We start from the raw sequence: 24676 nt of genomic DNA, 5'->3' as shown, positions 1-24676 counted from the left end.
TTTTCGTATGTTCCTTTCCATTTTTTTAGTAGATTTCGATTCTCTTGCTTATTTCGTTGCGTCTTCGACATTATCCACCAGTTTTTGTAAGCTTGCTTGCGTATGGTTTTGTGATTACTTTATCGTTCTTTTGGATGCATGTTCTTTGGATGCATCTTTCATTATCTTATTGTTGGTTAATGTTCTTTGGATGCATGTTCTATATTGCCAGTTTTAAAATGTATTGTTGGTTAAGTTTTCAGTAGCTACATCTCATTTGCATTTCGTGAATCTAGGACCTACTTGTGTGAATCTAGGACCTAATTGTGTGAATCTCAGACCTTGTGTTGTGAAACTGGAAGTTAATATTGTTATACTTGTTAATAAGTGGATGAAATCACCTTCTCTGTTGTCAAATTTACTTAAAATGTTTACATTTTGGATTTTAGTTCCGATGTTATTTTGCCTTATTTTGCCTTACTTAGTTTGCATTTCCTTATTAACGAATTACAACAGTCTTATTTTGCCTTACTTAGTTTGCAAGCCAAGCCAGGATGAAGCGACGTGTTGAACCAGCTACTGATTCTACTAAAGCACCTATTGAAGCTACTGAACCACTCTCTGAGCCAGCTACAAAAAAGAAAAGTATTTACAAAGACAGACTGTCTGTGTTGAGGACTCGGATGTGTCCTGCTGGGCTTTACAACTTTCTCAACAATAAGGACAGTCCACCATCAGATAAGCAGATTCAAGCTATACAATAAATAGGATTTGGTTCTCTCTTGCTTCTTCAAACAGATGTTGTTCCGGGTACCTTGGCGTATTGGCTAGTTTCGAATTACAACCCCTTTAAAGGATCGTTGTGTGGTGGGAAACTCCCTGTTTTAAAGGAAGATATCCATCTGTGCCTGGGATTGCCAATGGGTCCAAACATTGTCGAAGAAGCAAAAATTAGAGATAAGTGCCCTTCTTATTTGTCTGTTTTGGAGGAGTTCAAAAGTCACTACACAGGTAGTCCCATTGAGGTCAAAGACATATTGCACAAGCTTTCTACACAAAGAGATGGTGGAGATGATTTCAAACGCACTTTCATCATTTATATCTTCAATTCTCTTTTAGGCGGTGTTGTAGGGAATCGGGCAAGTTTGAGACTTCTTAAAAGTTTGGTAAATACTGACATGATCTCCAAATTCAACTGGTGCAATTTCATCAAACGCAAATTGGCTGCCCAAGTTGAGTCTTGGCAAAAGGAGGAGTGGAAGACCAAAAAGCTGAAAGAAAATTGGTTTGGTGGACCTATTATGGTCTTGGTTTTCATTTATCTTGACCGATGTGTCTTCAAATCACGCCTTGTTACTCGGCAGTTTCCAACGCTCTCAACTTGGACTAAAGAAACTATATCCAAGAGGGTTAAGGATGAAGTGAATGATACAAAATCGGACAAGAAAACTTTCGGCAGGGGTTCTATTGAGCCTCCAATGGTCATCAACCACCATATTCCACAGTTGTGTCCTCCTCCTCCAAAGATTGAGCTCGGCCAATCTTCCAAGTCAACAATTCAAGATAAAGCATCTGAAGCTGAAGCTGAAAAATTACCTCTACCTGGGAATGAAGGCACTGGTGAGTTTGTCCATAAACTTACGCTTTCCGCAAAGGCAATGGCTCAAGCTTTTGCGGACTACAAATCACTTGCTAGTGAAGCTCCCTCCAAACTGCCTTCAACAACAACAGTGAAGAAACTAGTTGCAGCTGTAGACGGCATAGCAGAAGGTTTTAAGTTATCTCAACAAGAGGATGATGCTGAAAATGTGAAGGATGTGAAGAATGAGGAAAAGGTGTCGGACATTGTGGATGAGAATATCGTTGAGAAAGTGTTTGATGATATTCATGAGAATGTGGAGAAAGGTGGGGAGAATGTGGAGAAAGGTGGGGAGAATGTGGCTAATTTGTATGGGTGGACTGAGGATGATTTGTTGGCGGTATTGGATGCGATGGGTGAAGCTTTGCAACCAATAGCTCCACATCATTCACCACCACCAAATGCAGAATACCCATCCTTTAGGCTCCTAACAGCTGATGACCATTTGTTGTCTCCACCTGAACTTGCAACATCTTCTCAACCTGAGCCTGACACATATGCTGTTGTGTCATCCTTCCTTGTGGATGTCATTCCTCCTTTCACTGAGCCCACTCCTTTGGTAGGGAACACATCCTCTCACGCTGCTCTGGATGATGTTCTTCCTGTCAAGGATGTCACTGAGCCTACAATTATTGAGATAACAGCTACTCCTCCTACTCCTCCTACTACTGTGGTACGGAACACAACTCTTAATGTTATTTCCCTACCAGATACTCCACTTGTTTCAACAATCGATAAACCATCTGTCAAACGATCTGTCAGTAATGTCTATATTCGTCGATCGCCACGTCATTTGGCAAAGTCGATTGCCAGTGTTCCTTACAAAACCCCAACTACTGCTGCAATACCATTTCCCTTATCTTTATTACCAATTGAATACGATGTTCCAGTTCGTGGTAAGAGGAGGGTTGTAGTTCCAGCGGAAGTTTTCCGATCGCCCTATTTGCAAAGAAATCTTAATATTATTAGGGATTTGAATCAAGCTGAGAAACAAGTATTAGATTTCATACTTGGCGAAGCATATGATGAAACGGAGATTCTTTTCAAAAGTCAATGTCTGACTTTGACAAGGAGCCAGTTGAAGTGTGTGGCTGAAGGCGATCGAATATCTTCTCATGTCGTATATGTTTATTGTGAGATCTTAAATAGTAATGAGATATTCAGATCCCGGACTTCCCCTTCTCGTTTATTTGTGCCGTATAGAAATGAAAGTGTTAGTCTTATTACTCTCTACTTTATCCAATTCACCAAGTCTGTTTTACATGATGTTGACTTATAATCGTTACTCATACTGATCTTATTTTTTGTTCCCAGTATCTCTACAATGTTGATGTTTCTGGAGTTCAACTAGTAAGTCTTTGATTTTGGTCTGCTTATATTTCAACTTAAGTTCATTTTTGTCTTTTTAATTCAGTGACTTTTTGTCCTTTTTTCAGGTTTGCGCTCCAATAGTCTCTGCCTCATGCCCACCTTTCTTGATTTGTATCGACCTCAGAACTAAAAGTAGCAAAATGCAAATCATCCATCCTTTGAAAGGAAGATCTGTTGATTATTCTTGTTTTATACAACCTGTGGTACGTCTATTGTTTCCATTTTGTTTAGGAAAATGTGTGTTATTGTGATTCTACTAGGAATTGACTTTGTGAATGTAGGACTTTATTTTGTGAAGCCTACACTTAAGGTTTGTGAATCTTATCACTTTAACCCCTTATGTTGACCAAGTTTCACAAAACAATCCCTAAGATTCACTGAACAAGGTCTGAGATTCACCAAGTAAGGAAAAGGGCAAAATAAGTGACTTTAACCACTTATGTTGACCAAGTTTCACAAAACAAGCCCTAAGATTCACTGAACGAGGTCTGAGATTCACAAAACAAGGTCTGAGGTTCACCAAAAAAGGAAAAGGGCAAAATAGGGGACTTTGTGAAAGTAGTCCTTATTTTGTGAATCCTAGATCTTATTTTGTGAACCTGTGGTCCTTTACCATTTCACTCCAAGTTTTACAAACTAAGATGTATGGTTCACATGATTCGTAGCTAGTGTCTGTTTTGACAGTGTTGTACCTTACATGATTCCTAGATAGTGTCTTGTACCTCACAAAATAAGTTTTGTTCATACCTGTGCTAAGAAAGACTAATTTCTCTTTTGTTCATACAGAAAGAAAGGCTAATCCGGCTTCTTAAGCCAAAGTTGGCAGCACTGACAAGTATTTTGTGGACGCCCGAAGTGTTTATCCCAAAATCAAACCTAAATTCTGATGAAATTGATAATGGCCTCTATTTATTGAACATATTGGAGAATTACAAAGGAAACAAAAGTGATTGTCCAATAACCATATATACTGTAAGATTACTTTTTCAACTCTATTTATAGATTGATAAATATAAATTTTTATAAGTTTGCAACACATTATTATTCCCCTTTTTCCATTTATAGGAAGCTCAGGTGAAGCGTTTTGCATTGAGGGTGTGCTATCACATTATTACATGTGATAAGAACGTATTAAGAGATAGAGTGAAAAAAGATGCACTAGAATGGAGTCGTGTACCGCTGTAAGAACCTTCTTCTTTTAATATTATCAATTTTTTCTTGCAAAACCTTTACATTTTTTAGTACTTTAGTTGATTAAATAATCTTATATGTTCGTATTATGGCAGTGGCTCTCGACCACTTCCTTACAAAGGACCCAACAATTGTTGGATTATGTTTGTAGATCAAAATCGGCAAAAACTAAATTGTAATGATTTTGCTTTGATTTTACAATATAAAAGTTATATGATTTTGCTTTGATTTTACAATATAAAAGTTATATTGTCAGAAATATTGACTAATTGCATTTCCTCAATATTTTAAGTGACGCTATGGTGTCCACTCCGTGGATGGAAATCACAAGACATGCTTTACAGACCCTTGGACCACGTGGCTTTGTTATGGATCAGGTAAGTATCATTTTCCTTTCCTTTTTCTTTTCATGTTTCATTTTACTTTTTTGTGAATCCTATAACTTATTTTGTGAATCCTGGAACTTGTTTTGTGAATCCTGGAACTTATTTTGTGAATCTTGGAATTTATTTTGTGAACTTATTTTGAGAATCCTAGAACTTATTTTGTGAATCCTGGAACTTGTTTTGTGAATCTTGGAACTTATTTTGTGAACTTATTTTGTGAATCCTAGAACTTGTTTTGTGAATCTTGGACCTTATTTTGTGAACTTATTTTGTGAATCCTGGAACTTGTTTTGTGAATCCTGGACCTTATTTTGTGAATGCTGGAACTTATTTTGTGAATCCTTTACCTATGTTTTGTTAAATTTGATTTTGTAGGTGATTGATATGTTTGGAGTTAAGTCCACACTCGGTAGATCATATCTCCTCTACTTGCCAACGACAAGATATGTGAGATTCAAATCCTTTAAATGTTGATATTCAAGTATTTGCTTTCTTTATGTTGCTCCGCTCTGGTTTATTAAAATGGTCCTACTTTTGTCACATGCACTGTTCATGCCGAGCGCAACCCACTATTTGGGGTCAATACCAAGTCGATTACATTCCATTTGATGGGAGCAATATCCAAAAGGTGAAAGATCCCTCTTCTGCTATTTATTTTCTTCTTTATTTATTTTCGTTCATGTGTATTGTTAATTGGTTTGTCTATTGCAGGATTTTATCCCTATGCTTAACGATAAGTGTCATCATTGGTGGGCTTGCGTTTGCGATTTAAAGCAAAAAGTAAATTTCATCCTCGACTCGAGCACCGATTTACATGCGGATCCTGATAACCACACAGCCCAAGAGATTGTATGATTTTTTCCCAAAATATTTTGGAGTATTTATCTTTAGTTTCTTAAAAATATAACCCTGTCATATTTTTATGTTCTATTGGCTTTTTCATATTCCAGTTTTTCCAAGTTTCATTTGTTCTTTGTGGTGGTTCATCTGCATTTGAATCTTTGCGGTTGATGCACATGAACGCAATTGTCAACCTTAAAGTCCCTCAACAAAAAACATGGTATGTAACCATGTATCTTCATTTTTTAGGCTATATTTGTGTTTTTATCGTACAAGTTTGAATGGTTGAAATCGACTGAATGGTCCCTCTCGACCAAAACCAAGTACCAAATCCCATATTCTTTGAAATGAATGGTTGAATAGTTGATCTTCACTTGAGATGTTTCTTTTACTCATAAATGTTTATTTATTTGTAGTTTTGATTGTGGAGTGTTTGTGCTGAAATGGTTGGGTGCGTTGGACAATGAAAGTTTATGGACCAACAGTGAATATTTTGAGGTATAAATTTACGGGTTTTGCCTCCTACCTTGCCATTACTACATATTAAATATATACTGTATGAAAATCTCTTTTGCAGAAATTGCCGGACTATCGAAAGAAGATAATATTGGAACTTCTTAAATGGGATAAAAATACAAAAACGGTACACTTCCTTGACTTAAAATTAATGCAAAGTCCATTTGGTCATAACTTTGGTGAACATTTTGTAAATAATTTTGGTGAAAATCTCTTAATTGTTACTTGTTTTTGATGGTATAGGTGTTTCATTGATGACATGACAGTCTTTTTGCAAGCAAATGATCTTTCTCCGATGGATATGTGTTCACTGGCGGACATCTGTTGCTTCAGCAGGCCTGCTATATCTATCTTGTGTTGATGTACTCAGTATTCGAAATGGTGAAATTCGGCCATATGACCTTGTTTGTTTGTAATGGTATAGGTGTTTCATTAACCATGAATTGATTAGTCTGTAGTCTTGTATTTGAGTAGTCGAGAATGTATTATGTAGTCGAGAATGTAATGCTAAAAGAAATTGTGAAACTTGGATTTGACCATAAGATGAGACGGCTGTACTTCATATGACGGTCTTTTATTCAGAGACAACGATGTTTAATGCAAGCCTTCTCATTTCATTAGCATCTTTTTATGTATTATGTACATTACATGATTAATGGATTCAAGTCTGGATATACCTTTGGCACAATTACATGTTTAATGTCATAAACTAAAGGCTTTACTTCATTGGGAAACGATGATGGATTAAGGCTAAATTGGGAAATGATGCTGGATTCAGGCTTTACTTCATTGGGAAACAATGACATCGACTAAAGACTAAATTCACAAAATCCACATTATAAAAAAGACTAAAGACTAAATTCACAAAAATACTTAATGCTAGATTCAGGTCCAGGTTTCATAATTTTATGTTCCAGTTTCACAAGATAAGTTCCAGGATTCACAACATTGAGTAAAAGAAACATCTTAAGTGAAGATCAACTATTCAAGACCAAGTTTCACAATTTCATGCTCCAGTTTCACGTAATTAGTTCCAAGATTCACAAAATTAGGAATACAAACTTCTTAAGTAAAGATCCACTATCATGACAAAATTTCACAATTTCAAAATTAGGAATACAAACTTCTTTTTCTCTTCAACTTCCCTATTCACTAACTGTCTCTCTCTTCAACTTCCATATTCAGTGCTCCAATTTCACTTCCGTCTTCGCCATTATCCGCCATTATCATTGAGCTTTACGTCTGCCATTAGCATTACCGTTTCTACTGTTGCTATCATCCGCAAATTAGGTATTTTCTATCTACTTTCTCAAGTTTTGATTCATCCTCCTTTTGTTTCGTATTCTTCACTATAATTTTCAATCAACTTCTTTAATTCGTCAAATTATTGTTTTTATTATGCAGGTTTATTTTATTGAGGGTTTAGGGTTTTTGCGAGCATAATTGAAGTGGATTTCTCCTGTTTTTCGTATGTTCCTTTCCATTTTTTTAGTAGATTTCGATTCTCTTGCTTATTTCGTTGCGTCTTCGACATTATCCACCGGTTTTTGTAAGCTTGCTTGCGTATGGTTTTGTGATTACTTTATCGTTCTTTTGGATGCATGTTCTTTGGATGCATCTTTCATTATCTTATTGTTGGTTAATGTTCTTTGGATGCATGTTCTATATTGCCAGTTTTAAAATGTATTGTTGGTTAAGTTTTCAGTAGCTACATCTCATTTGCATTTCGTGAATCTAGGACCTACTTGTGTGAATCTAGGACCTAATTGTGTGAATCTCAGACCTTGTGTTGTGAAACTGGAAGTTAATATTGTTATACTTGTTAATAAGTGGATGAAATCACCTTCTCTGTTGTCAAATTTACTTAAAATGTTTACATTTTGGATTTTAGTTCCGATGTTATTTTGCCTTATTTTGCCTTACTTAGTTTGCATTTCCTTATTAACGAATTACAACAGTCTTATTTTGCCTTACTTAGTTTGCAAGCCAAGCCAGGATGAAGCGACGTGTTGAACCAGCTACTGATTCTACTAAAGCACCTATTGAAGCTACTGAACCACTCTCTGAGCCAGCTACAAAAAAGAAAAGAATTTACAAAGACAGACTACCTGTGTTGAGGACTCGGATGTCTCCTGCTGGGCTTTACAACTTTCTCAACAATAAGGAGAATCCACCATTAGATAACCAGATTCAAGCTATACACCAAATGGGATTTGGTTCTCTATTGCATCTTAAAACAGATGTTGTTCCGGGTCACTTGGCGTATTGGCTAGTTTCGAATTACAACCCCGTTAAAGGATCGTTGTGTGGTGGGAAACTCCCTGTTTTAGAGGAAGATATCCATCTATGCCTGGGATTGCCAATGGGTCCAAACATTGTCGAAGAAGCAAAAATTGGAGATAAGTGCCCTTCTTATTTGTCTGTTTTGAAGGAGTTCAAAAGTCACTACAAAGGTAGTTCCATTGAGGTCAAAGACATATTGCACAAGCTCTCTACACAAAAAGATGGTGGAGATGATTTCAAATGCATTTTCATCATTTATATCTTCAATGCTCTTTTAGTCGGTGTTGTAGGGAATCGGGCAAGTTTGAGACTTCTTAAAAGTTTGGTAAACACTGACTTGATCTCCGAACTCAACTGGTGCAATTTCATCAAACGCAAATTGGCTGCCCAAGTTGAGTATTGGCAAAAGGAGGAGTGGGAAACTAAAAAGCTGAAAAAAATTGGTTTGGTGGACCTATTATGGTCTTGGTTTTCATTTATCTTGACCGATGTGTCTTCAAATCACGCCTTGTTACTCGGCAGTTTCCAACGCTCTCAACTTGGACTAAAGAAGCTATATCCCAGAGAGTTAAGGAGGAAGTGAATGACAAAAATTCAGACAAGAAAACTTTCGGCAGGGGTTCTATTGAGCCTCCAATGGTCATCATTCAACATAAGCCACATACACCTTTGCTGCTTCCTACTATTGAGTTTAGGCAGTCTTCAAAGCCAACGGCTGAACACCAACAATCTGAAGATGAAGAACCTACTGATCCTTCTCTACCTAACAACTCAGGTTGTACTACTGAGTTTATTAATAAACTTGCGCTTTATGTAAAGGTTGATCCTCCTCTACCTAACAATTCAGGTAGTACTACTGAGTTTGTTAATAAACTTGCGCAATCCGCAAAGGTCATGGCTTAAGCTTTTTAGGAGTACAAATCTCTTGCTAGCCAAGCTCTCGGTAAACTACCTTCCTCAGCAACAGTTTCTAAACTAGTTGCAGCTGTAGATGGTATGACAGATGGTTTTAGGTTATCTCAACAAGACATTAATGAGGAGGGTAATGTCCAGGAGAGTGTGGAGGGTAATAGTGGGGATAATCTGGAGAGATTGTGTGGGTGGTCTAAAGCTGAATTGTTGGAGGCATTGGACGTGATGGGTAAAGCTTTGCAACCAATACAGTCATGTCTTTCACCACCAAAACCAGAATGGCAAATCATACCACTTGGTGAACCTTCAACGTCTTGTATTCAAGTTGATGAACGACCTGATCATCTTTTATCTCCCTCTCATAATACTGCTATTGATGATGTCCCTCCCGTCAATGATGAACAAGCTGACCATTCGAAGCCCACAGTGGTAGCGTATGATCATCATAATCAAGAACGGTGGGTTCAGTACAATAGGAGGAGAACAAGGGAAAGAGATATGGAAACAAGTTCCAGTGCTATTGATGATGTCTCTTCCGTCAATGAGCCCACTCACCCCACTGTTACTGTTCTAGCTACTCCTGTGACTTCTACTCTTCCTCCTCCTGTGGTAGGGAACATTGATCCTCCTTCTACACCATCTGCCAGTAAGGAGTTGAGGGCGTGCGATCAAATTATTACATGTTCTGAGAACAGTGAGCCCACTCACCCCACCGTTTCTGTTCTAGCTACTCGTGCGACTTCTACTCCTCCTCATGTGGTAAGGAACAGTGATCCTGCTTCTACACCAATTGTTTTCGGCCTCGATAAACCATCTGCCAGTAAGGAGTTGAGGGCGTGCGATCAAATTGCTACATGTTCTGAGAAGCTATCCATAGAAATAGTACAAAATGATGCACTAGAATGGCCTTGATACACTGACATGGAATTGCAGAATTTTGTTCAAAAGAGATCAAAGACAACTCAACAGTAATGTCATATTTTTGCTTTGATTTTTTGATTTTTTTTATTGTAATAAATATATCTACTAATTGCATTTTATCAATAATGAAGTGAGGTTATGGTGTCCACTCCGTGGATGGAAGTCACAAGAGATGCTTTGCAGACCCTTGGACCGCGTGGCCTTATTATGGATTAGGTAAGTAACCCCTGAGTATTATTTTCTTTTCCTGCCCATGTTTTCATTTTGTTCACGCCACTCAACCTATTTCATTTTGTTCACGTTTCATAAAATCAGGTCACTCGATGTGTATGTTTCCTAACAAATTTAATTTTGTAGGTCATTGATATGTTTGAAATTAAGTGCACACTCAGCAGAACAAATTTACTCTACTTGCCAACAACAATATTTGTCAGTCTCAAATCCTTTAGTTGATATTCAAGTATTTTGCGTTCTTAAAGTTGCTTTGTTTCTAAAATTGCCTTTTTGTGACTTGTAGGGTCTTTATCGAGAAAACAACCCCATTATTTGGGGTCAATACATAAAGGACAGTTATACTCCAGTTGATGGTAGCCATATCGACAAGGTCATACATTTGTGATGTTTATTTTACTTATTTGTAGGTCATTGATATGTTTGGAACTTGTTTAGTGAATCTTTGAGCTTATTTTGTGAATCTTGGACCTTATTTTGTGAACTTATTTTATGTATCCTTGACCTTATTTGTGAACTTATTATGTGAATTCTGGACCTTATTTTGTGAATCCTGGACCTTATTTTGTGAATCTTGGAGCTTATTTTGTGAATCTTGGAACTTATTTTGTGAACTTATTTGTGAATCCTGGACCTTATTTCGTGAATCCTGGACCTTGTTTTGTGAATCCTGGACCTTGTTTTGTGAACTTATTTTATGTATCCTTGACCTTATTTGTGAACTTATTTTGTGAATCCTGGATCTTATTTTGTGAATCTTGTACTTTATTTTGTGAATCATGGAACTTATTTTGTGAAGTTATTTTGTGAACTTATTTGTGAATCCTAGAACTTATTTCGTGAATCCTGGACCTTGTTTTGTGAATCCTGGACCTTATTTTGTGAACTCCTTGACCTTATTTTGTGAACTTGTTTTGTGAATCCTGGACCTTATTTTGTGAATCCTGGACCTTATTTTCCTTATTATAGCATTAATTTCTTGGTTTGTCTTGTACATTTACTATTTCAGATTTTTATCCCTTTCCATAGTAACACGCCGCCGGAACATTGGTGGGCTTGTGTCTGTGATATAAAGCAGGGAAAAAATTTCATCCTTGACTCAAGCAGGGATATTAATGTGGATCCTGACAACAAGCATGCCAAAGAGCTTGTATGATTTTTTTTCCAAAATATTGTTATTGCCTTTTCTTTTAAAAGTATACTCCAAAATATATTTTGATCTTGTTATTGCCTTTTCTTTTTCAGTTGCATCATGTTTCATCTATTTTGGGAGAGTCATATAAATCTTTGGAGTTCATGCACACGAACGAATTTGTCAATCTCGAAGTCCCTCAACAAACAACATGGTATGTAAGCATGTATCTTTTTCCTTTTCTTAACAGATCAATAGTTATTATTTTGAGCTTGTTGATTTTAAACCATTTGCTGTTTTTTTTTTTGTCTAGTTTTGATTGTGGAGTTTTTCTGTTGAAGTGGTTGAGTGCCTTGGACGATGATAGTTTATGGACCAAAAGTGAATATTTTGAGGTAAGTTCATTAGTATACGAAAATAAAGCCCTATCTTGTGAATCTAAGACCTTATTCAGTGAATCTTAGAGCTTGTTTTGTGAAACTTGGTCATTATAAGTGGTTAAAATCAACAAGCTCTGACATTCACTGAACAAGCTCTGAGATTCACTGAACAAGGTTTGAGATTCACAAAACAAGGTCTGATATTCACCAAATAAAGATAGGTTGGTTGTCTATATACTTCATTAATATATGTCGCTCTTTGCATAAATTGCCACAATATCGAAAATCGATCATGTTGGAACTACTTAGATGGGATAAAAATACTAAAAAGGTACACTTCATTGTCTTAAAAATGACGTGAAGTTCATTTCTTCATAACTTTGGCGAATATTTCCTAAATAAGTCGATTGTACTTGTTTTTGGTTGTATAGGTGTTTAATTAAAGAAGACAATTGTCCGTGTTGATGGGATGATGTGAAGTCATAATATGCAAAAGTGGGTCGAGGCTCCTGTAAAGATTGTTGCCAAGATTGTTGCCTTCATCAACTCTTGTAAAGATATTTGATAGTTGTAAAGTCATAATAATTTTTCTGGGTCACTTATGTGACTTATGTAGCTAATTTGTCATTGAGTTGAGCAATTTGAGCTTGTCTTGGACTACTGTTATATGATTTCCCACATTTAAGTTCTTGTCTCACGAAATCACCTTCCGTAGGATTCACAAAATTTGCAAGTAAACAATTGGACAAATTAAAGTCTAGCATTCACAACATTGAAAACAAATAAACGTCGTAAGTAAATCAACAAGCTCTGAGATTCACTGAACAAGGTTTGAGATTCACAAAACAAGGTCTGACATTTACAAAATTAAGAGCAAAATAGATGGTTTTAAACCACGACCAAGTTTCACAGAACAAGCCCTAAGATTCACTGAACAAGGTCTGAGATTCACAAGACAAGGTCTGAGATTCACAAAATTAAGAGCAAAATAGATGATTTTAAACCACGACCAAGTTTCACAGAACAAGCCCTAAGATTCACTGAACAAGGTCTGAGATTCACAAGATAAGGTCTGAGATTTACAAAATTAAGAGCAAAATAGATGATTTAAACCACGACCAAGTTTTACAGAACAAGCCCTAAGATTCACTGAATAAGGTCTGAGATTCACAAGATAAGGTCTGAGATTCACAAAATTAAGGGCAAAATAGATGATTTAAACCATGACCAAGTTTTACAGAACAAGCCCTGAGATTCACTGAACAAGGTCTGAGATTCACAAGATAAGGTCTGAGATTCACAAAATTAAGAGCAAAATAAATGATTTAAACCACGACCAAGTTTTACAGAACAAGCCCTAAGATTCACTGAACAAGGTCTGAGATTCACAAGATAAGTTCTGATATTCACAAAATTAAGAGCAAAATAGATGATTTAAACCACGACCAAGTTTAACAGAACAAGCCCTAAGATTCACTGAACAAGATCTGAGATTCACAAGATAAGGTCTGAGATTCACAAAATAAGGTCTGAAATGATAAAAATGCTTGATGCTAGATTCAAGACCAAGTTTCACAATTTTATCTTCCAGTTTCACAAGATAGTTCCAGGATTCACAACATTGACCAAAATAAAACGAGCTTAAAACTTGTCTTCTTCAATCGTCATGTCTATTCTCGTTGCTTAAGAATAATCCATTACATCAATCTTCATCCTCGACTTCTTCCCCTTCTTCATCTTCTTTCAATGTGTCTCCCTATGTGAAGAATCAAACCTTGATTAGATACTTTAAAAAAAAAAAAAGAATTAGTAGACAATAGTAGTTGCATTTTCAAGTAATACTAAAATGGAAAGACAAGAGTAGAATTATACATACTTGATTCTCAGGAGGATGCTCTGCAAACTTATTTGGACAATTTCTTTTATCGTGGTGTGACTTGCGTTTACACTTAGCACACAACCTTTTCGGTTTTTTTGCCTTCATAATTGCCTTATTTTTGCTGCTCACCATCCTTTTACCACTACCTTTGTTTCTAGAGACTTTAGGTGGTAAGATCTTGATTTCTTTTGGAGCCTTGCAGTTGAGAAGGACCTCCAATTCCTGTTCTTTGGTCAAAGGCTTTGGGTTTGGCTCCAACTTCTCTCGGAATTCTTTAATTAGCTTGGCAAACTCTCTCATATCTGACTCTTCTTCTTTTCTTTTGAGCATACCAACAGTTGCGTAAATCTCAGACCACACCCGAGACATTCCAAATTTACTATTACAAGTAAGATCATAGTTTTCCAGCAGATTTCCATTCAAATCATAAATCGGGTTTCTGAGTGCATTCTTACTCCACCTACGCAAAATGTATTTCTCAGGTATTTCCTTAAACTTTCCCGAGCAAATCCAAATGATGTGGTTGCATAAAATACCTTTCCTTTCAAATAATTTACATGCACAACAGACATCCATTGTTCTCCTATTGTACTCAACTGCATATCTCTTTCGTTTGTTTGCGTCCTCAATAATTGAAACTTCAAAGTTAGTTACTGGATCTGGTGGGGTGTATCCACAAACACTACACGCATTTACTGAAAATTTAACATCCTCTTGGAAGTCGAAGAACACTTCATGTGTATAGACCTTCACTGCATGGGCCTCCCAGTTTGACCCGAATAGGGTTTCAGGCATTGAGTTGTGGCTCTGTGCTTCAAGAAGCTTTAGATTGTGCCTTTGTTGGTCCAAGGCAGTCTCAAATCTCATCCAAAATTCTACGAGAGTCCCATATTTATTTTCAAATCTCTTGAAGAAGCTATTCGAACTCTCTGATCTTTGTGTGGTTTTTAAAATGTTGCGATCAGCACATTCCTGAAATAAGCAGGTATCCACTGATCTCGTTCCGCAAACTATCCAGTCAACCATTTATTTCCTTCTAACGAGAACTCGCTAATGACCTTAGCCCAATTCTCTTCAAATTCCTCAGGCTCCAAGTCCTCGCTCCAGACAACATTGTTCAGACGACTTAAGAAATCAGTCTCTTTGCAAATTGTGCTCCCAACCTTGTCTGTTACTTTTTCCATAACGTGCCACATGGAAAAGCGATGTCTTTCTTTTTTGAACACGGCTGCAAGTCACAAAATCCACATTATCTATTGTCAGAGTATTATCTTCTATGATCACAAATCAAGCTTTAAGATTCACTAAACAAGGTCTCGGTTTCACAAGATAAGAGAAATAACAAAATAGACAATTTCAACAACTTGTGACCAAGTTTAAGAATATTAGCTTTGTGTTTCACAAATCAAGATCTAAGATTCACAAAACAAGCCCTAAGATTCACAAAAGCGATGTCTTACTTTTTTGAACACGGCTGCAAGTCACAAAATCCACATTATCTACAGTCAGAGTATTATCTTCTATGATCACAAATCAAGCTTTAAGATTCACTAAACAAGGTCTTAGATTCCCAAGATAAGATAAATAACAAAATAGGCAATTTCAACAACTTATGACCAAGTTTAAGAATATTAGCTTTGTGTTTCACAAATCTAAGATTCACAAAACAAGCCCTAAGATTCACAAAATAAGGAAAACAGCAAGGCACATGATTTCAACCACTTATGATCAAGTTTCACAAAATTACCATATGAGTTCACAAAACACGCTCTATGATTCACAAAATAAACTTGAAGATTCACGAATAATGTTCCTAGATTCACCAAATAAATAACCAGTTTCACAAAAGTAAGATATTCCAAACACACCTGGAACTGCATTTATTATTCCGGCATCTTGGTCACTGATGATATAATTGGGTTCTTTGCCACCCATTGCTCTCAGAAACTGCTGAAATGCCCAAATAAATGACTCATCGTTTTCATGCTCTAAAAGCACGCATCCAAATGTTATTGACTTTTTGTGATTGTCAATCCCAGTGAAAGGCGCGAATTTCATGTTATATTTGTTCGTTCCATAGGTTGGATCGAATGAAATAGCATCACCAAACGATGCGTAACATCTGATGGAATCCGCATTTGTCCAAAAAATTCTTGTCAAAGCACTGTCAGCATCTGTTTCATATGCAAATACCAACCCTTTTGTCTCTCATAGGGTTTCTAAATGAGAGATGAACATATGTCCATCCTTGCCATTAAGTAGACACTTTACATTCCTTTGGAATTTCTTGAACTGCATAAGGGTAGCTCCCACATTTTCGAAACCCTCTGCCTGTTCCTTGCATAAGTTGTATGTTAAACTAGCCCCGACATTCAATCTTGAATTTTGGATAATCAATTGCTTATGATATTCGTTCAGTTGATTTATATTGACAGCAAGTTTCTCAAATTCCCTATTTTTGACAGGTGTCACTGGGTGATTGTGACCCTCACAGAATTGTTCAATCTTGTACATGTTTTCATGGAACATGAATTTTATCATTTCTTCACAACCCCACCTTTTAATTTTAGTTATTCTTGTACCACTTTGGTTATTGGAACTCTCAGCCTCACCTGCACCTCCACCCTTTTTCGTACTGGTTTTAGCAGCTTTTGTTTTTCTATTTCCACTTATTTCACCAGCTTTTGTTTTGTCACCAGTTTCAACGGTTGTTGTTTTTGCATCAGCTTGGGGAGGACGTCTTTTCCTGTTATTAAAACCTTGACGATGGCAAACCATGCATTTTGTTCGAATAATACCATATTTAAACCTCTTGGTTGAAGACTTCCTTGCTTCAAACCCACAAGCAATAGCATAAATTTTATAGAACAACATCGCTGACTCTAAGTCCACAAATGTTTTGCCAACCACGGGTGTAAACTCTCTTCAATCCTAATTATCCATTGCTCAGTGCCACCCGGTGTGTAAGTTACCAGAGTAGTAGGTGTGGAAATAGTTGGCATTGTAGGGGTTGTTAAGACAGTAGTAGAACCCTCACAAGCCTGACCAGAACCAACATTAGAGCAAGGAACCTCACCGCAACCGACACGAGGTGTCACACTACCCTCTGAGTTGTTGTTGTTGACATTTGAATCAACACCTAAGAAGATAAAAGGTTCAAAAAGTCACATCTCACATTCACAAAATAAGGCTTAAGATTCACTAAGTAAGGTATGTGATTCACAAATGAAGGAAGTAATAACAAAATGAAGGAAGAGAGCAGAATAGGTGATTCAGAAATAAAGTCTCAGAATATTAACTTCGAGTTACACAAATTAAGCCTTAAGATTCACAAAACAAGGTCTGAGAATCACAAATAAAGAAAAAGAACAAAATAGGTCATTCCTAAAGAAGGGTTCACATTGACAAGGACTGAGATTCACAAGTCCACTTTTTGGTTCAGATTATTAGTTCAGTTTTAATTTTACCCATGTTGTATATATTAGTTATTAGTTATTAAGTGTCCAAGTTTCACAAAATAACCTTTCTAGTTTCACAAACTAGGGTCTCTGCTTCACAGAAAAAGAAATAAATAAATTTCATCAGTAACCTTCTAGTCTAGGACAAAATGATTGAGTCACACGTTAAAACCAATTCAAACGTTTACCAACAGAGATTCACAAGACAAGGCCCAAGATTCACTAAATAAAGGCCGAGATTCACTAAATAAAGTATCAGGATTATTAGTTCAAATAGTTAAAAAGATTTTTGTTTCAGATTATTAGTTCACTTTTAATAATGATTTTTGGTGAAGATTATGAGTTCACTTTTAAGAAAAGGCCAGGTTGTATGTATCAAGATATTTTGATAATTTGTTAATAATACTTCTATTCCCAAGAAAAGGACATTGAACAATCAAGCATTCAATCAAAAAATTTAATATATGGGTAATGCGAACAGGCACTGTTGACAATTGTGCCAAATACCAGGCCTATAAATATCTAATTTCTGAAACCTAATATTATATCCCAATAACCTCTCTTCTCTCTTCAGTAAAACATTTCAAAAAACCCTATTGCACACAATGTCTCATTTATTTGTATTCCCCTATACTTGTGTTTTGGCGAATGTTCCAGGTTATATGGATCAAGGGTAGTATGTTTGTCGCGACCTCTCTAAATTGGCTCTTTGTTTAACAAGCCAAGGTTATGAGATAGAGTCTTTGGTGCCTGTTATGTGCAGGCTGACCTCTCATTTTATGGGATTAGTACTAATTCAATTTGGCACAAATGAAACTAGCTGCAAACAGGCTTTTAAGTTGTAGGAGAAGTTCGAGCAATTTGGGCGTACTAGATCTGAATGGCTGGCTACCTATTCCCGAGTTCAGGGGCCCTTTTTATGGGTAGCATCTAGGCTTGATTCAAATTTTTTTAACTACACTCCAGTTTGTAGAAGGGTCCCATATTCATCTAAACACGCAGGAAGATCACTCGCTGATGCAGATGAATGTTGCACCTATAGCTATATCAATATTGCTCTATGTGTATTGCCTCGAACAAATAGGGGTGCTTGATAAACTAAACAAATATCATATCTTGCTTAATTTTTCAGCTTTTTATTTTATTTTATTTTTGAATGTTGTTGTTTAGTTAATTCGAAAGCCATGAACCTGCGAAATTTTATGAATGAAAAATTACAAGATTTTTAAGTTTGCTGAATATTACTTATGTTTTAATTATCACAATATCATCATTTGCTAAGATTCACTGAGTAAGGTCTGAGATTCACAAAATAAGGTCTAAGATTCACCAAATAAGTAAAAGAGCAGAAAAGGTAAATCTAACCACTTATGATGACCAAGTTTCACAAAAAAAAAGCTCTAAGATTCACTAAACAAAAACTTAGATTCACAAAACAAGGTCTGAGATTCACCAGAAAAGGAAAAGAGCTTAAAAAAGTAACAGAAATACTTATTTGCTAAGATTCACCGAGTAAGGTCTGAGATTCACTAAACAAGGTCTCAGATTAACAAAACAATGTCTGAGATTCACCAAAACAAGGTCTGAGATTCACCAAAAAAAGTAACAGAAATACTTATTTGCTAGCACATACGGATTATTACATTTTATCGACTCAATTCATAAATCAACTCAATATCATCTTCAAGAGTCAGTCACCCAACTCTTACAGTCACACAATTAGGTTCTAAATTCACAAAAACGACTGAATTCATAAACTAAACCTTGCAAAAAAACTGAAATATTGGTCAAATCGCGAGCAGAAATTTTGACAAATGCAAATTGAATCAGAAAACATGAGATTTTAAAATAATTAAACAAAAAACGATATACCTGATTCAATAGCACTATTACCATCAATCATTGTGATATCTACAATCTCCATAGCAATTAGAGCTGTAAAATCGTCAAAAACAATGTAGTAAGTAGTACGAAATTGCGAGAAAAAGGAAATCGCTCAAAATATTGCTCAAATTCGAACGTTCTATTTACGAAATCGTTCAATTTGATTAAATTCGAACCCGATATCATCAAATTATCAGTGAATTGACAGAATTGTATGAATATACTTAATTTTGATCAAAATTAAGAAATTACCTGAAAATTAATCGGATTTTCTTCTGAAATTACTTGAATCAACGTTGTTGAATGTTGTTTTGATGAAATCCACGAACAATCGATGAACAAATTGATGAGCTTTGCTGAAAAATTTCCGTTGAACGAACGAGAGCTTGCTTGTTGAAGAATTTTCAGGAAAACGATTTTGTTTGTATATTTTAGAGAGATAGGGTGTAATTGGGCTATTGTATGATTTAATATTTTAGTGAGAGAAAGTATTTTGGGCTAAATGAAAAGATTTGGAATGACCCCTCATTTTTCAGCCTAATGAATAATAGGAAGTTAGTCCATAAATGAAGGATTAATGAAGGAATTTGGTGAGGTAGTACGCCGCCGCCATAATAAGCTGCCCTCACCGGATCAGGATCGTATATATATATATATATATATATATATATATATATATATATATATATATATATATATATATATATATATATATATGTATATATAGAAATAGGATCCTGTGCGAACTTAAAGTTCGGTGCGAACTTACGAACTGACTAAAAGACCAATCAAAGACCACTTACGTTCCTTTTTTATTTAATGGAACCAGTCTTTCACTCAACCTCACCCTTGCTCCTTCACATCAACTATTCTCGACACCATCTTTTTCTCGTCTCTACCCACAACCTCCACCGCCGGCGCCGGACATCCAGACCATGCCGAAAATCTCCGGCAACGCCGATAATCCTCCGCTTCTCCCCACCGTCCTTTCAAATCGTCACTCCCCTCGTCCCATAACCAACCATCACACATAAGTACACATCCAACTTCATTGTTGCCGGAGCTCCGGCGTATATGTCTTCAGTAAGCCACCTTAACTCCACCGTCCCATGATGTCATGTTTGCCTTGTTAATTTTTAGATCTGGTATTTTGATCTAGGACCTATTCGATTATGGGTTTATGTCGAGTAGCCAACGACGCTCACTCGAATCAATCGTCGGCAGATCAGAGGCAACAGGGGTGGAGCTTCGATGCGGTTTCGTGTTCTCTGGAGGTTGTGGTGGTGGTCGTGGCGGCGAAAAAGTGATGTCGGGAAGGAGAAGTGGAGTCTATTGTGCTTAGTCTTCGGACGGAAAGTGGATATGCAGCAGGAACAAGCTAACTGTTCTGGATTTTCGATAGATCAATTCGTAGGCTAATTGCATTGTTTATTTTTCCAAAGCAATGTTCTGTGGCCTTTATTCCACCAGTAGTTTGATTTAATGTTCCCTAAATCAATATCTTGAGCCTTCTCTTTCAGACTTTATGGAAATCAAGCTACTTTGAGATTTATTTATGTATAAGAATGATGCTTTCTGCATTAGTTATTTTGCAGTTGCCATTACTTTAATGCAAAGTGCAAATGTTCATATCTGGGAGTTTTAGGTACAGTTAGCTTAGCTTTGTTTTCAGGCAAAAGCCATTACTGTGACTGTTGTTATTATTGTTTTGATGGGTTTGATACTCATTATTAGCTGTGATTTTTATTTGTGAATGATAGAGTTTTGTTGTTGTTAATGGTAGTAGACTAGATGTGCTCATGTGTTGCCGCACCTAATAGACTAGGGGCCATCTGGTTAAAGAGCAGATACAGTGAAATACGGAGTAATAGACAATGCATTTATTCACCTCTTGAGCAAGATCTGTATGCATCCGACTCACGTCCGTATTCTCGTTTAAGTTGTTAGTTATATACCCTTAGCTAGATACATACACTCGTTTAAGTTGCTAGATACATAACTTTAAATTTCTACCAGATACACCCTTTAAATTTTAGATACACTCGTTTAAGTTCTAAATACACTTTCGTTTAAGTTGTTAGATACACTTTTTAAGTTCTTTGAATCTTTCTTTTATGTTACTATATATATACCCTTAGATAGTTAGATACACTGCTTTACGTTATTAGATACATATCTTTAACTAGCTAGATACACGCTTTTACCTTGTTAGATACACATCTTTGACTTGCTAGAATATACTAATTTCTTGATATTACTAGATACACTGCTCTACCTTATTACATACACATATCTTACATATTAAATACACTCCTCAAAATTTCTACATTCACTCATTTAATTTATTAAATACACTCGTTATCTTACTAGAAAAATAATTCAAATGAATTAAGGTAATACTAACAAACAAGTACATTGAACATACCACTAATACAACACATATTCATAAATGACCATTTTTAATACTCATTTCTTAATAACTTGGTTGAACTTTGTTGTGGCATGAGAAAAGTCGTAGCTAGGCCTTTAAAATGGATCTAATTCAAGGAGGTCAAAAAAAAATCCTAGAGGGAATATGCAAGGAGGTAAGCATAAAGCATTGGTGAGTTTGAAATCGGTGCATTAGCAATGTGATGTTTAATTTCAATTGCAGTAGAGCTGCTGTTGTTTTTAACTTTGGTGCATTAGCAATGTGATGTTTAATTTCAATCTTTGACGATTAATTTGTTAATCACCTTTAAAATGGATTGGGAGATGATATGAATATAAATTTGTGTTTATAGAGGATTATAAATATGATTATACAAGAGTGCAAAATGAATCATGAACAAAAAAAATATCAAATACTTCTATGAAGTAATTGCAGTAATGCAAGAATTCTACTTATACACAACATGCTCACAAAACATGCTTGTATGTTCACTGAGGAAACAAATGTCCAGTAAATAGCTTCTCAATCTGTCATTCTCACAAGGCAAGAGCGGCAATATGACTGTATGGAGACTCGTCCCCGTAAAGTTTTTGGGAGTACTTCCGATCAAATGTCACTGAACTGGTAGCTGAATCTTGTGCACTACGAACCTCGGTAAGGCAACTCAAGGGCAACCTTCAGTAATCGGCTAAATCCAGTATGCGTACCACAAGCGTATGCGATCAAAGGAATACGCATGGGACTACTTATTCCACGTGCTCAGTCAAGGAGTTATGCAGCATCCAACTCGCTAATTGGGGTATGTAGTGCTGATCATCAGCTGGGTAGAATAAAACATCTTTCCTGTCACCTCTTTTGCCTCTGCAGATACGACAACAGGTCAGAATTAACAACAGATATTCTAATTCTAGCATCATAAACAACAGATAGACTTAGACACCACAATTAATCTCATTCTCAATTATACGCAAAGTAATATAGAAGACACATTTTTCAAAAGATGAATCAAACTGAGCAGTATACCCATATTTATTTATTTTCCGTTTCACAGAAGCTTGGTCTTTGAACAGTGTTTTATTCCTCATATGTTCATGAAGAGGCACATAAGCCAATAGATGCAAATGCAAATGAACTGGGGAAATTCCTTTAAGGATATATAGTTGTATAGTTTCTACCGAACTCATAGCACATAATGCCTTTTACAACAACCTAGCTAATATCCTCACTCACTATTAATCTACTTTAAAATTGAAAAACACATCACAACAACATGATCCCGGTGCTTCTATAATAAAAGATAAAAGTGAAATGGAGGGCAATTAATTTGGAATAAAATTTGGAGAAAAGAGGACAATAAAAGTGAAATGGAGGGAGTATAAGACTTATAATAGGAAACATCAGTAGCTGGTGAGGTCTTTTACAAGGCGGAGCTGTGTGACTTGGGTTTGAAACTATGTCCTTCATAAGCCTTTTCTGCATTGTAGTGCATAAAGGTTAGGTAAAGTCCTGAGGGTAGCCGGCAGGGTTCGGGAGGCATGAGTTATATTCATTTGCACCCTTCAGTATTATCAGTAAATTCAAATTGGTGTTATTAATTCGTTTATCTTCTCTGTTTTGTCTTAGTCCGTTTAATGAAGCTGATGAGGAAAATGCAGTTTATAAATGTGCTGTTGATTTAATACCTTGTTCGCCATACGTAGTTGACAAATCAGTCTGCGTATGATTTGCTAAATGACCAGGCTAGTGTAGAAAGGGTTTTAGTGAGGGGAGCTATTAATGCAAGATGACTCCGGAACCAGTTGAATTGGGGTATACTAATGGAAATGCGGAAACTATTCCGCGAAATAGAAGTAATAGAATTATTTGCGAGGAAATTAACGGAAGACGGGAAAACTATGACATGAATGGTGGCTGTCCTTGTGCGAATGCTAATAGCAGTGAAGGGTATGTACCTGTCAAGTCTACAAAAGGAAGTTCCCATGTTGATTTTGTAAGTCTGGTTAATTAGAAAAGAAATATTACATAGCAGCCATTATTAGTTACTGATAGATTCTGAAAGCTTATCATCTTATCTTTTATTATAGAAGGGGCCAAGTGTTCACAGAGAGTTGACATTGAAGGATTTATGCCACAATCTCATTCTCAATTGTTTTTTTTTTTTGAAGAACATTCTCAATTGTTAAATACACTCATTTAGATTGCTAGATACACATCTTTAGATTTCTAGATACACGTGTCTGGCAAGCTAGATACACTCGTTTACCTTGCCGGCTACACATCTCCGGCAAGCTATATACACTCGATTACCTTGATAGATACACATCTCTAGATTGCTATATACCCTCGGTACCTATGCCCTTCGTCATTTTCAATCAACCATGGCAAAAATTTCAATTTAATAGTAAACTTCCTCCATAATTTCCATTATTAACCCAATTCACAATTTCATCCACCAAACTGTGAGCTCCAAATAAGTAATGGTAAATCAGCTACCAAATAGAATATCATAATGCTTGCCAAACATAAATAATGTCACGATAAGCAAAATCATGTAAATGCTACCAATATTCAAGTATTTCAAATGCTATTAGAGTCTACACATCAACTAACACACAACGTTTCTAAGTAACCGCTTTCACTATAATTGACTGAAGACTAATTATATTTTTTTTCTATTAACCAGTGATATTTGTTTTTGCAAAAATTCAATCGGAATGCGAGATCTACGATAAACGAATTAAGATTTCAGAAAAAATATAGTACCGTAAAAGTCGAAGAAATTGGAAAATTTAGAATAGAAAACTGCAACCCATGGAAGCAAGGAAAATCCATAACTTGGTTGCTGGCCATAAGAGCGACAAAATAAGCACGGTGGCTTGGTCTGCGTTGCCGGCGGATGATAGCATCATCTTCGGCGGTCTTCCTGGAAGCACATGGTGATGGTGATAATGGTGGATGAAGGAGTTGGAAAGTTAGGTGGGGTGTGTGAATAAACAAACATATGGGATAAGTGTGAGGGAAGTCAGCGATGGATTTTATTTTGCTGTTATGAATTTATGATAATATTTTAAATTAGTTCGTACGGTTCGTATTGAACTTTAGTTCGCATGGGGCCACTCCGACCGTATATATATATATATATATATATATATATATATATATATATATATATATATATATATATATATATATATCATCACGTAAACACCCTATCTTTTTTGAGTCCTCATGTGAGTCAAACAT

General features: G+C 36.1%; 1 protein-coding gene and 3 long non-coding RNA genes across 4 annotated transcripts; 2 read left to right on the top strand and 2 right to left on the bottom strand.

The window, feature by feature from the left end:
* The first annotated feature begins 5832 nt into the window (after positions 1-5832).
* On the top strand, positions 5833-6395 carry LOC141613828 (uncharacterized). The gene is made up of 3 exons (XR_012529287.1): positions 5833-5904; positions 5984-6049; positions 6166-6395. It is a non-coding gene; the product is annotated as an uncharacterized LOC141613828 (long non-coding RNA).
* Positions 6396-11290: 4895 nt separating this feature from the next.
* On the top strand, positions 11291-11796 carry LOC141613767 (uncharacterized). The gene is made up of 3 exons (XR_012529276.1): positions 11291-11419; positions 11515-11615; positions 11715-11796. It is a non-coding gene; the product is annotated as an uncharacterized LOC141613767 (long non-coding RNA).
* Positions 11797-13483: 1687 nt separating this feature from the next.
* On the bottom strand, positions 13484-14527 carry LOC141588514 (protein FAR1-RELATED SEQUENCE 12-like). The gene is made up of 2 exons (XM_074409954.1): positions 13997-14527; positions 13484-13537 (listed from the first exon to the last, which is right to left on the bottom strand). Exons 1-2 carry the CDS (start codon positions 14525-14527, stop codon positions 13484-13486), a joined length of 585 nt encoding a protein of 194 aa, XP_074266055.1.
* A 7230-nt stretch (positions 14528-21757) lies between these two features.
* On the bottom strand, positions 21758-24473 carry LOC141613029 (uncharacterized). The gene is made up of 2 exons (XR_012529215.1): positions 24197-24473; positions 21758-22294 (listed from the first exon to the last, which is right to left on the bottom strand). It is a non-coding gene; the product is annotated as an uncharacterized LOC141613029 (long non-coding RNA).
* Positions 24474-24676: the final 203 nt, after the last annotated feature.

Source organism: Silene latifolia, chromosome 1 (genome assembly GCF_048544455.1).
Source record: "Silene latifolia isolate original U9 population chromosome 1, ASM4854445v1, whole genome shotgun sequence".
NCBI lineage: Eukaryota > Viridiplantae > Streptophyta > Magnoliopsida > Caryophyllales > Caryophyllaceae > Silene > Silene latifolia.
The sequence above is the reverse complement of the archived record's forward strand: the minus strand, read 5'-3'. Positions and strand labels throughout refer to the sequence as shown.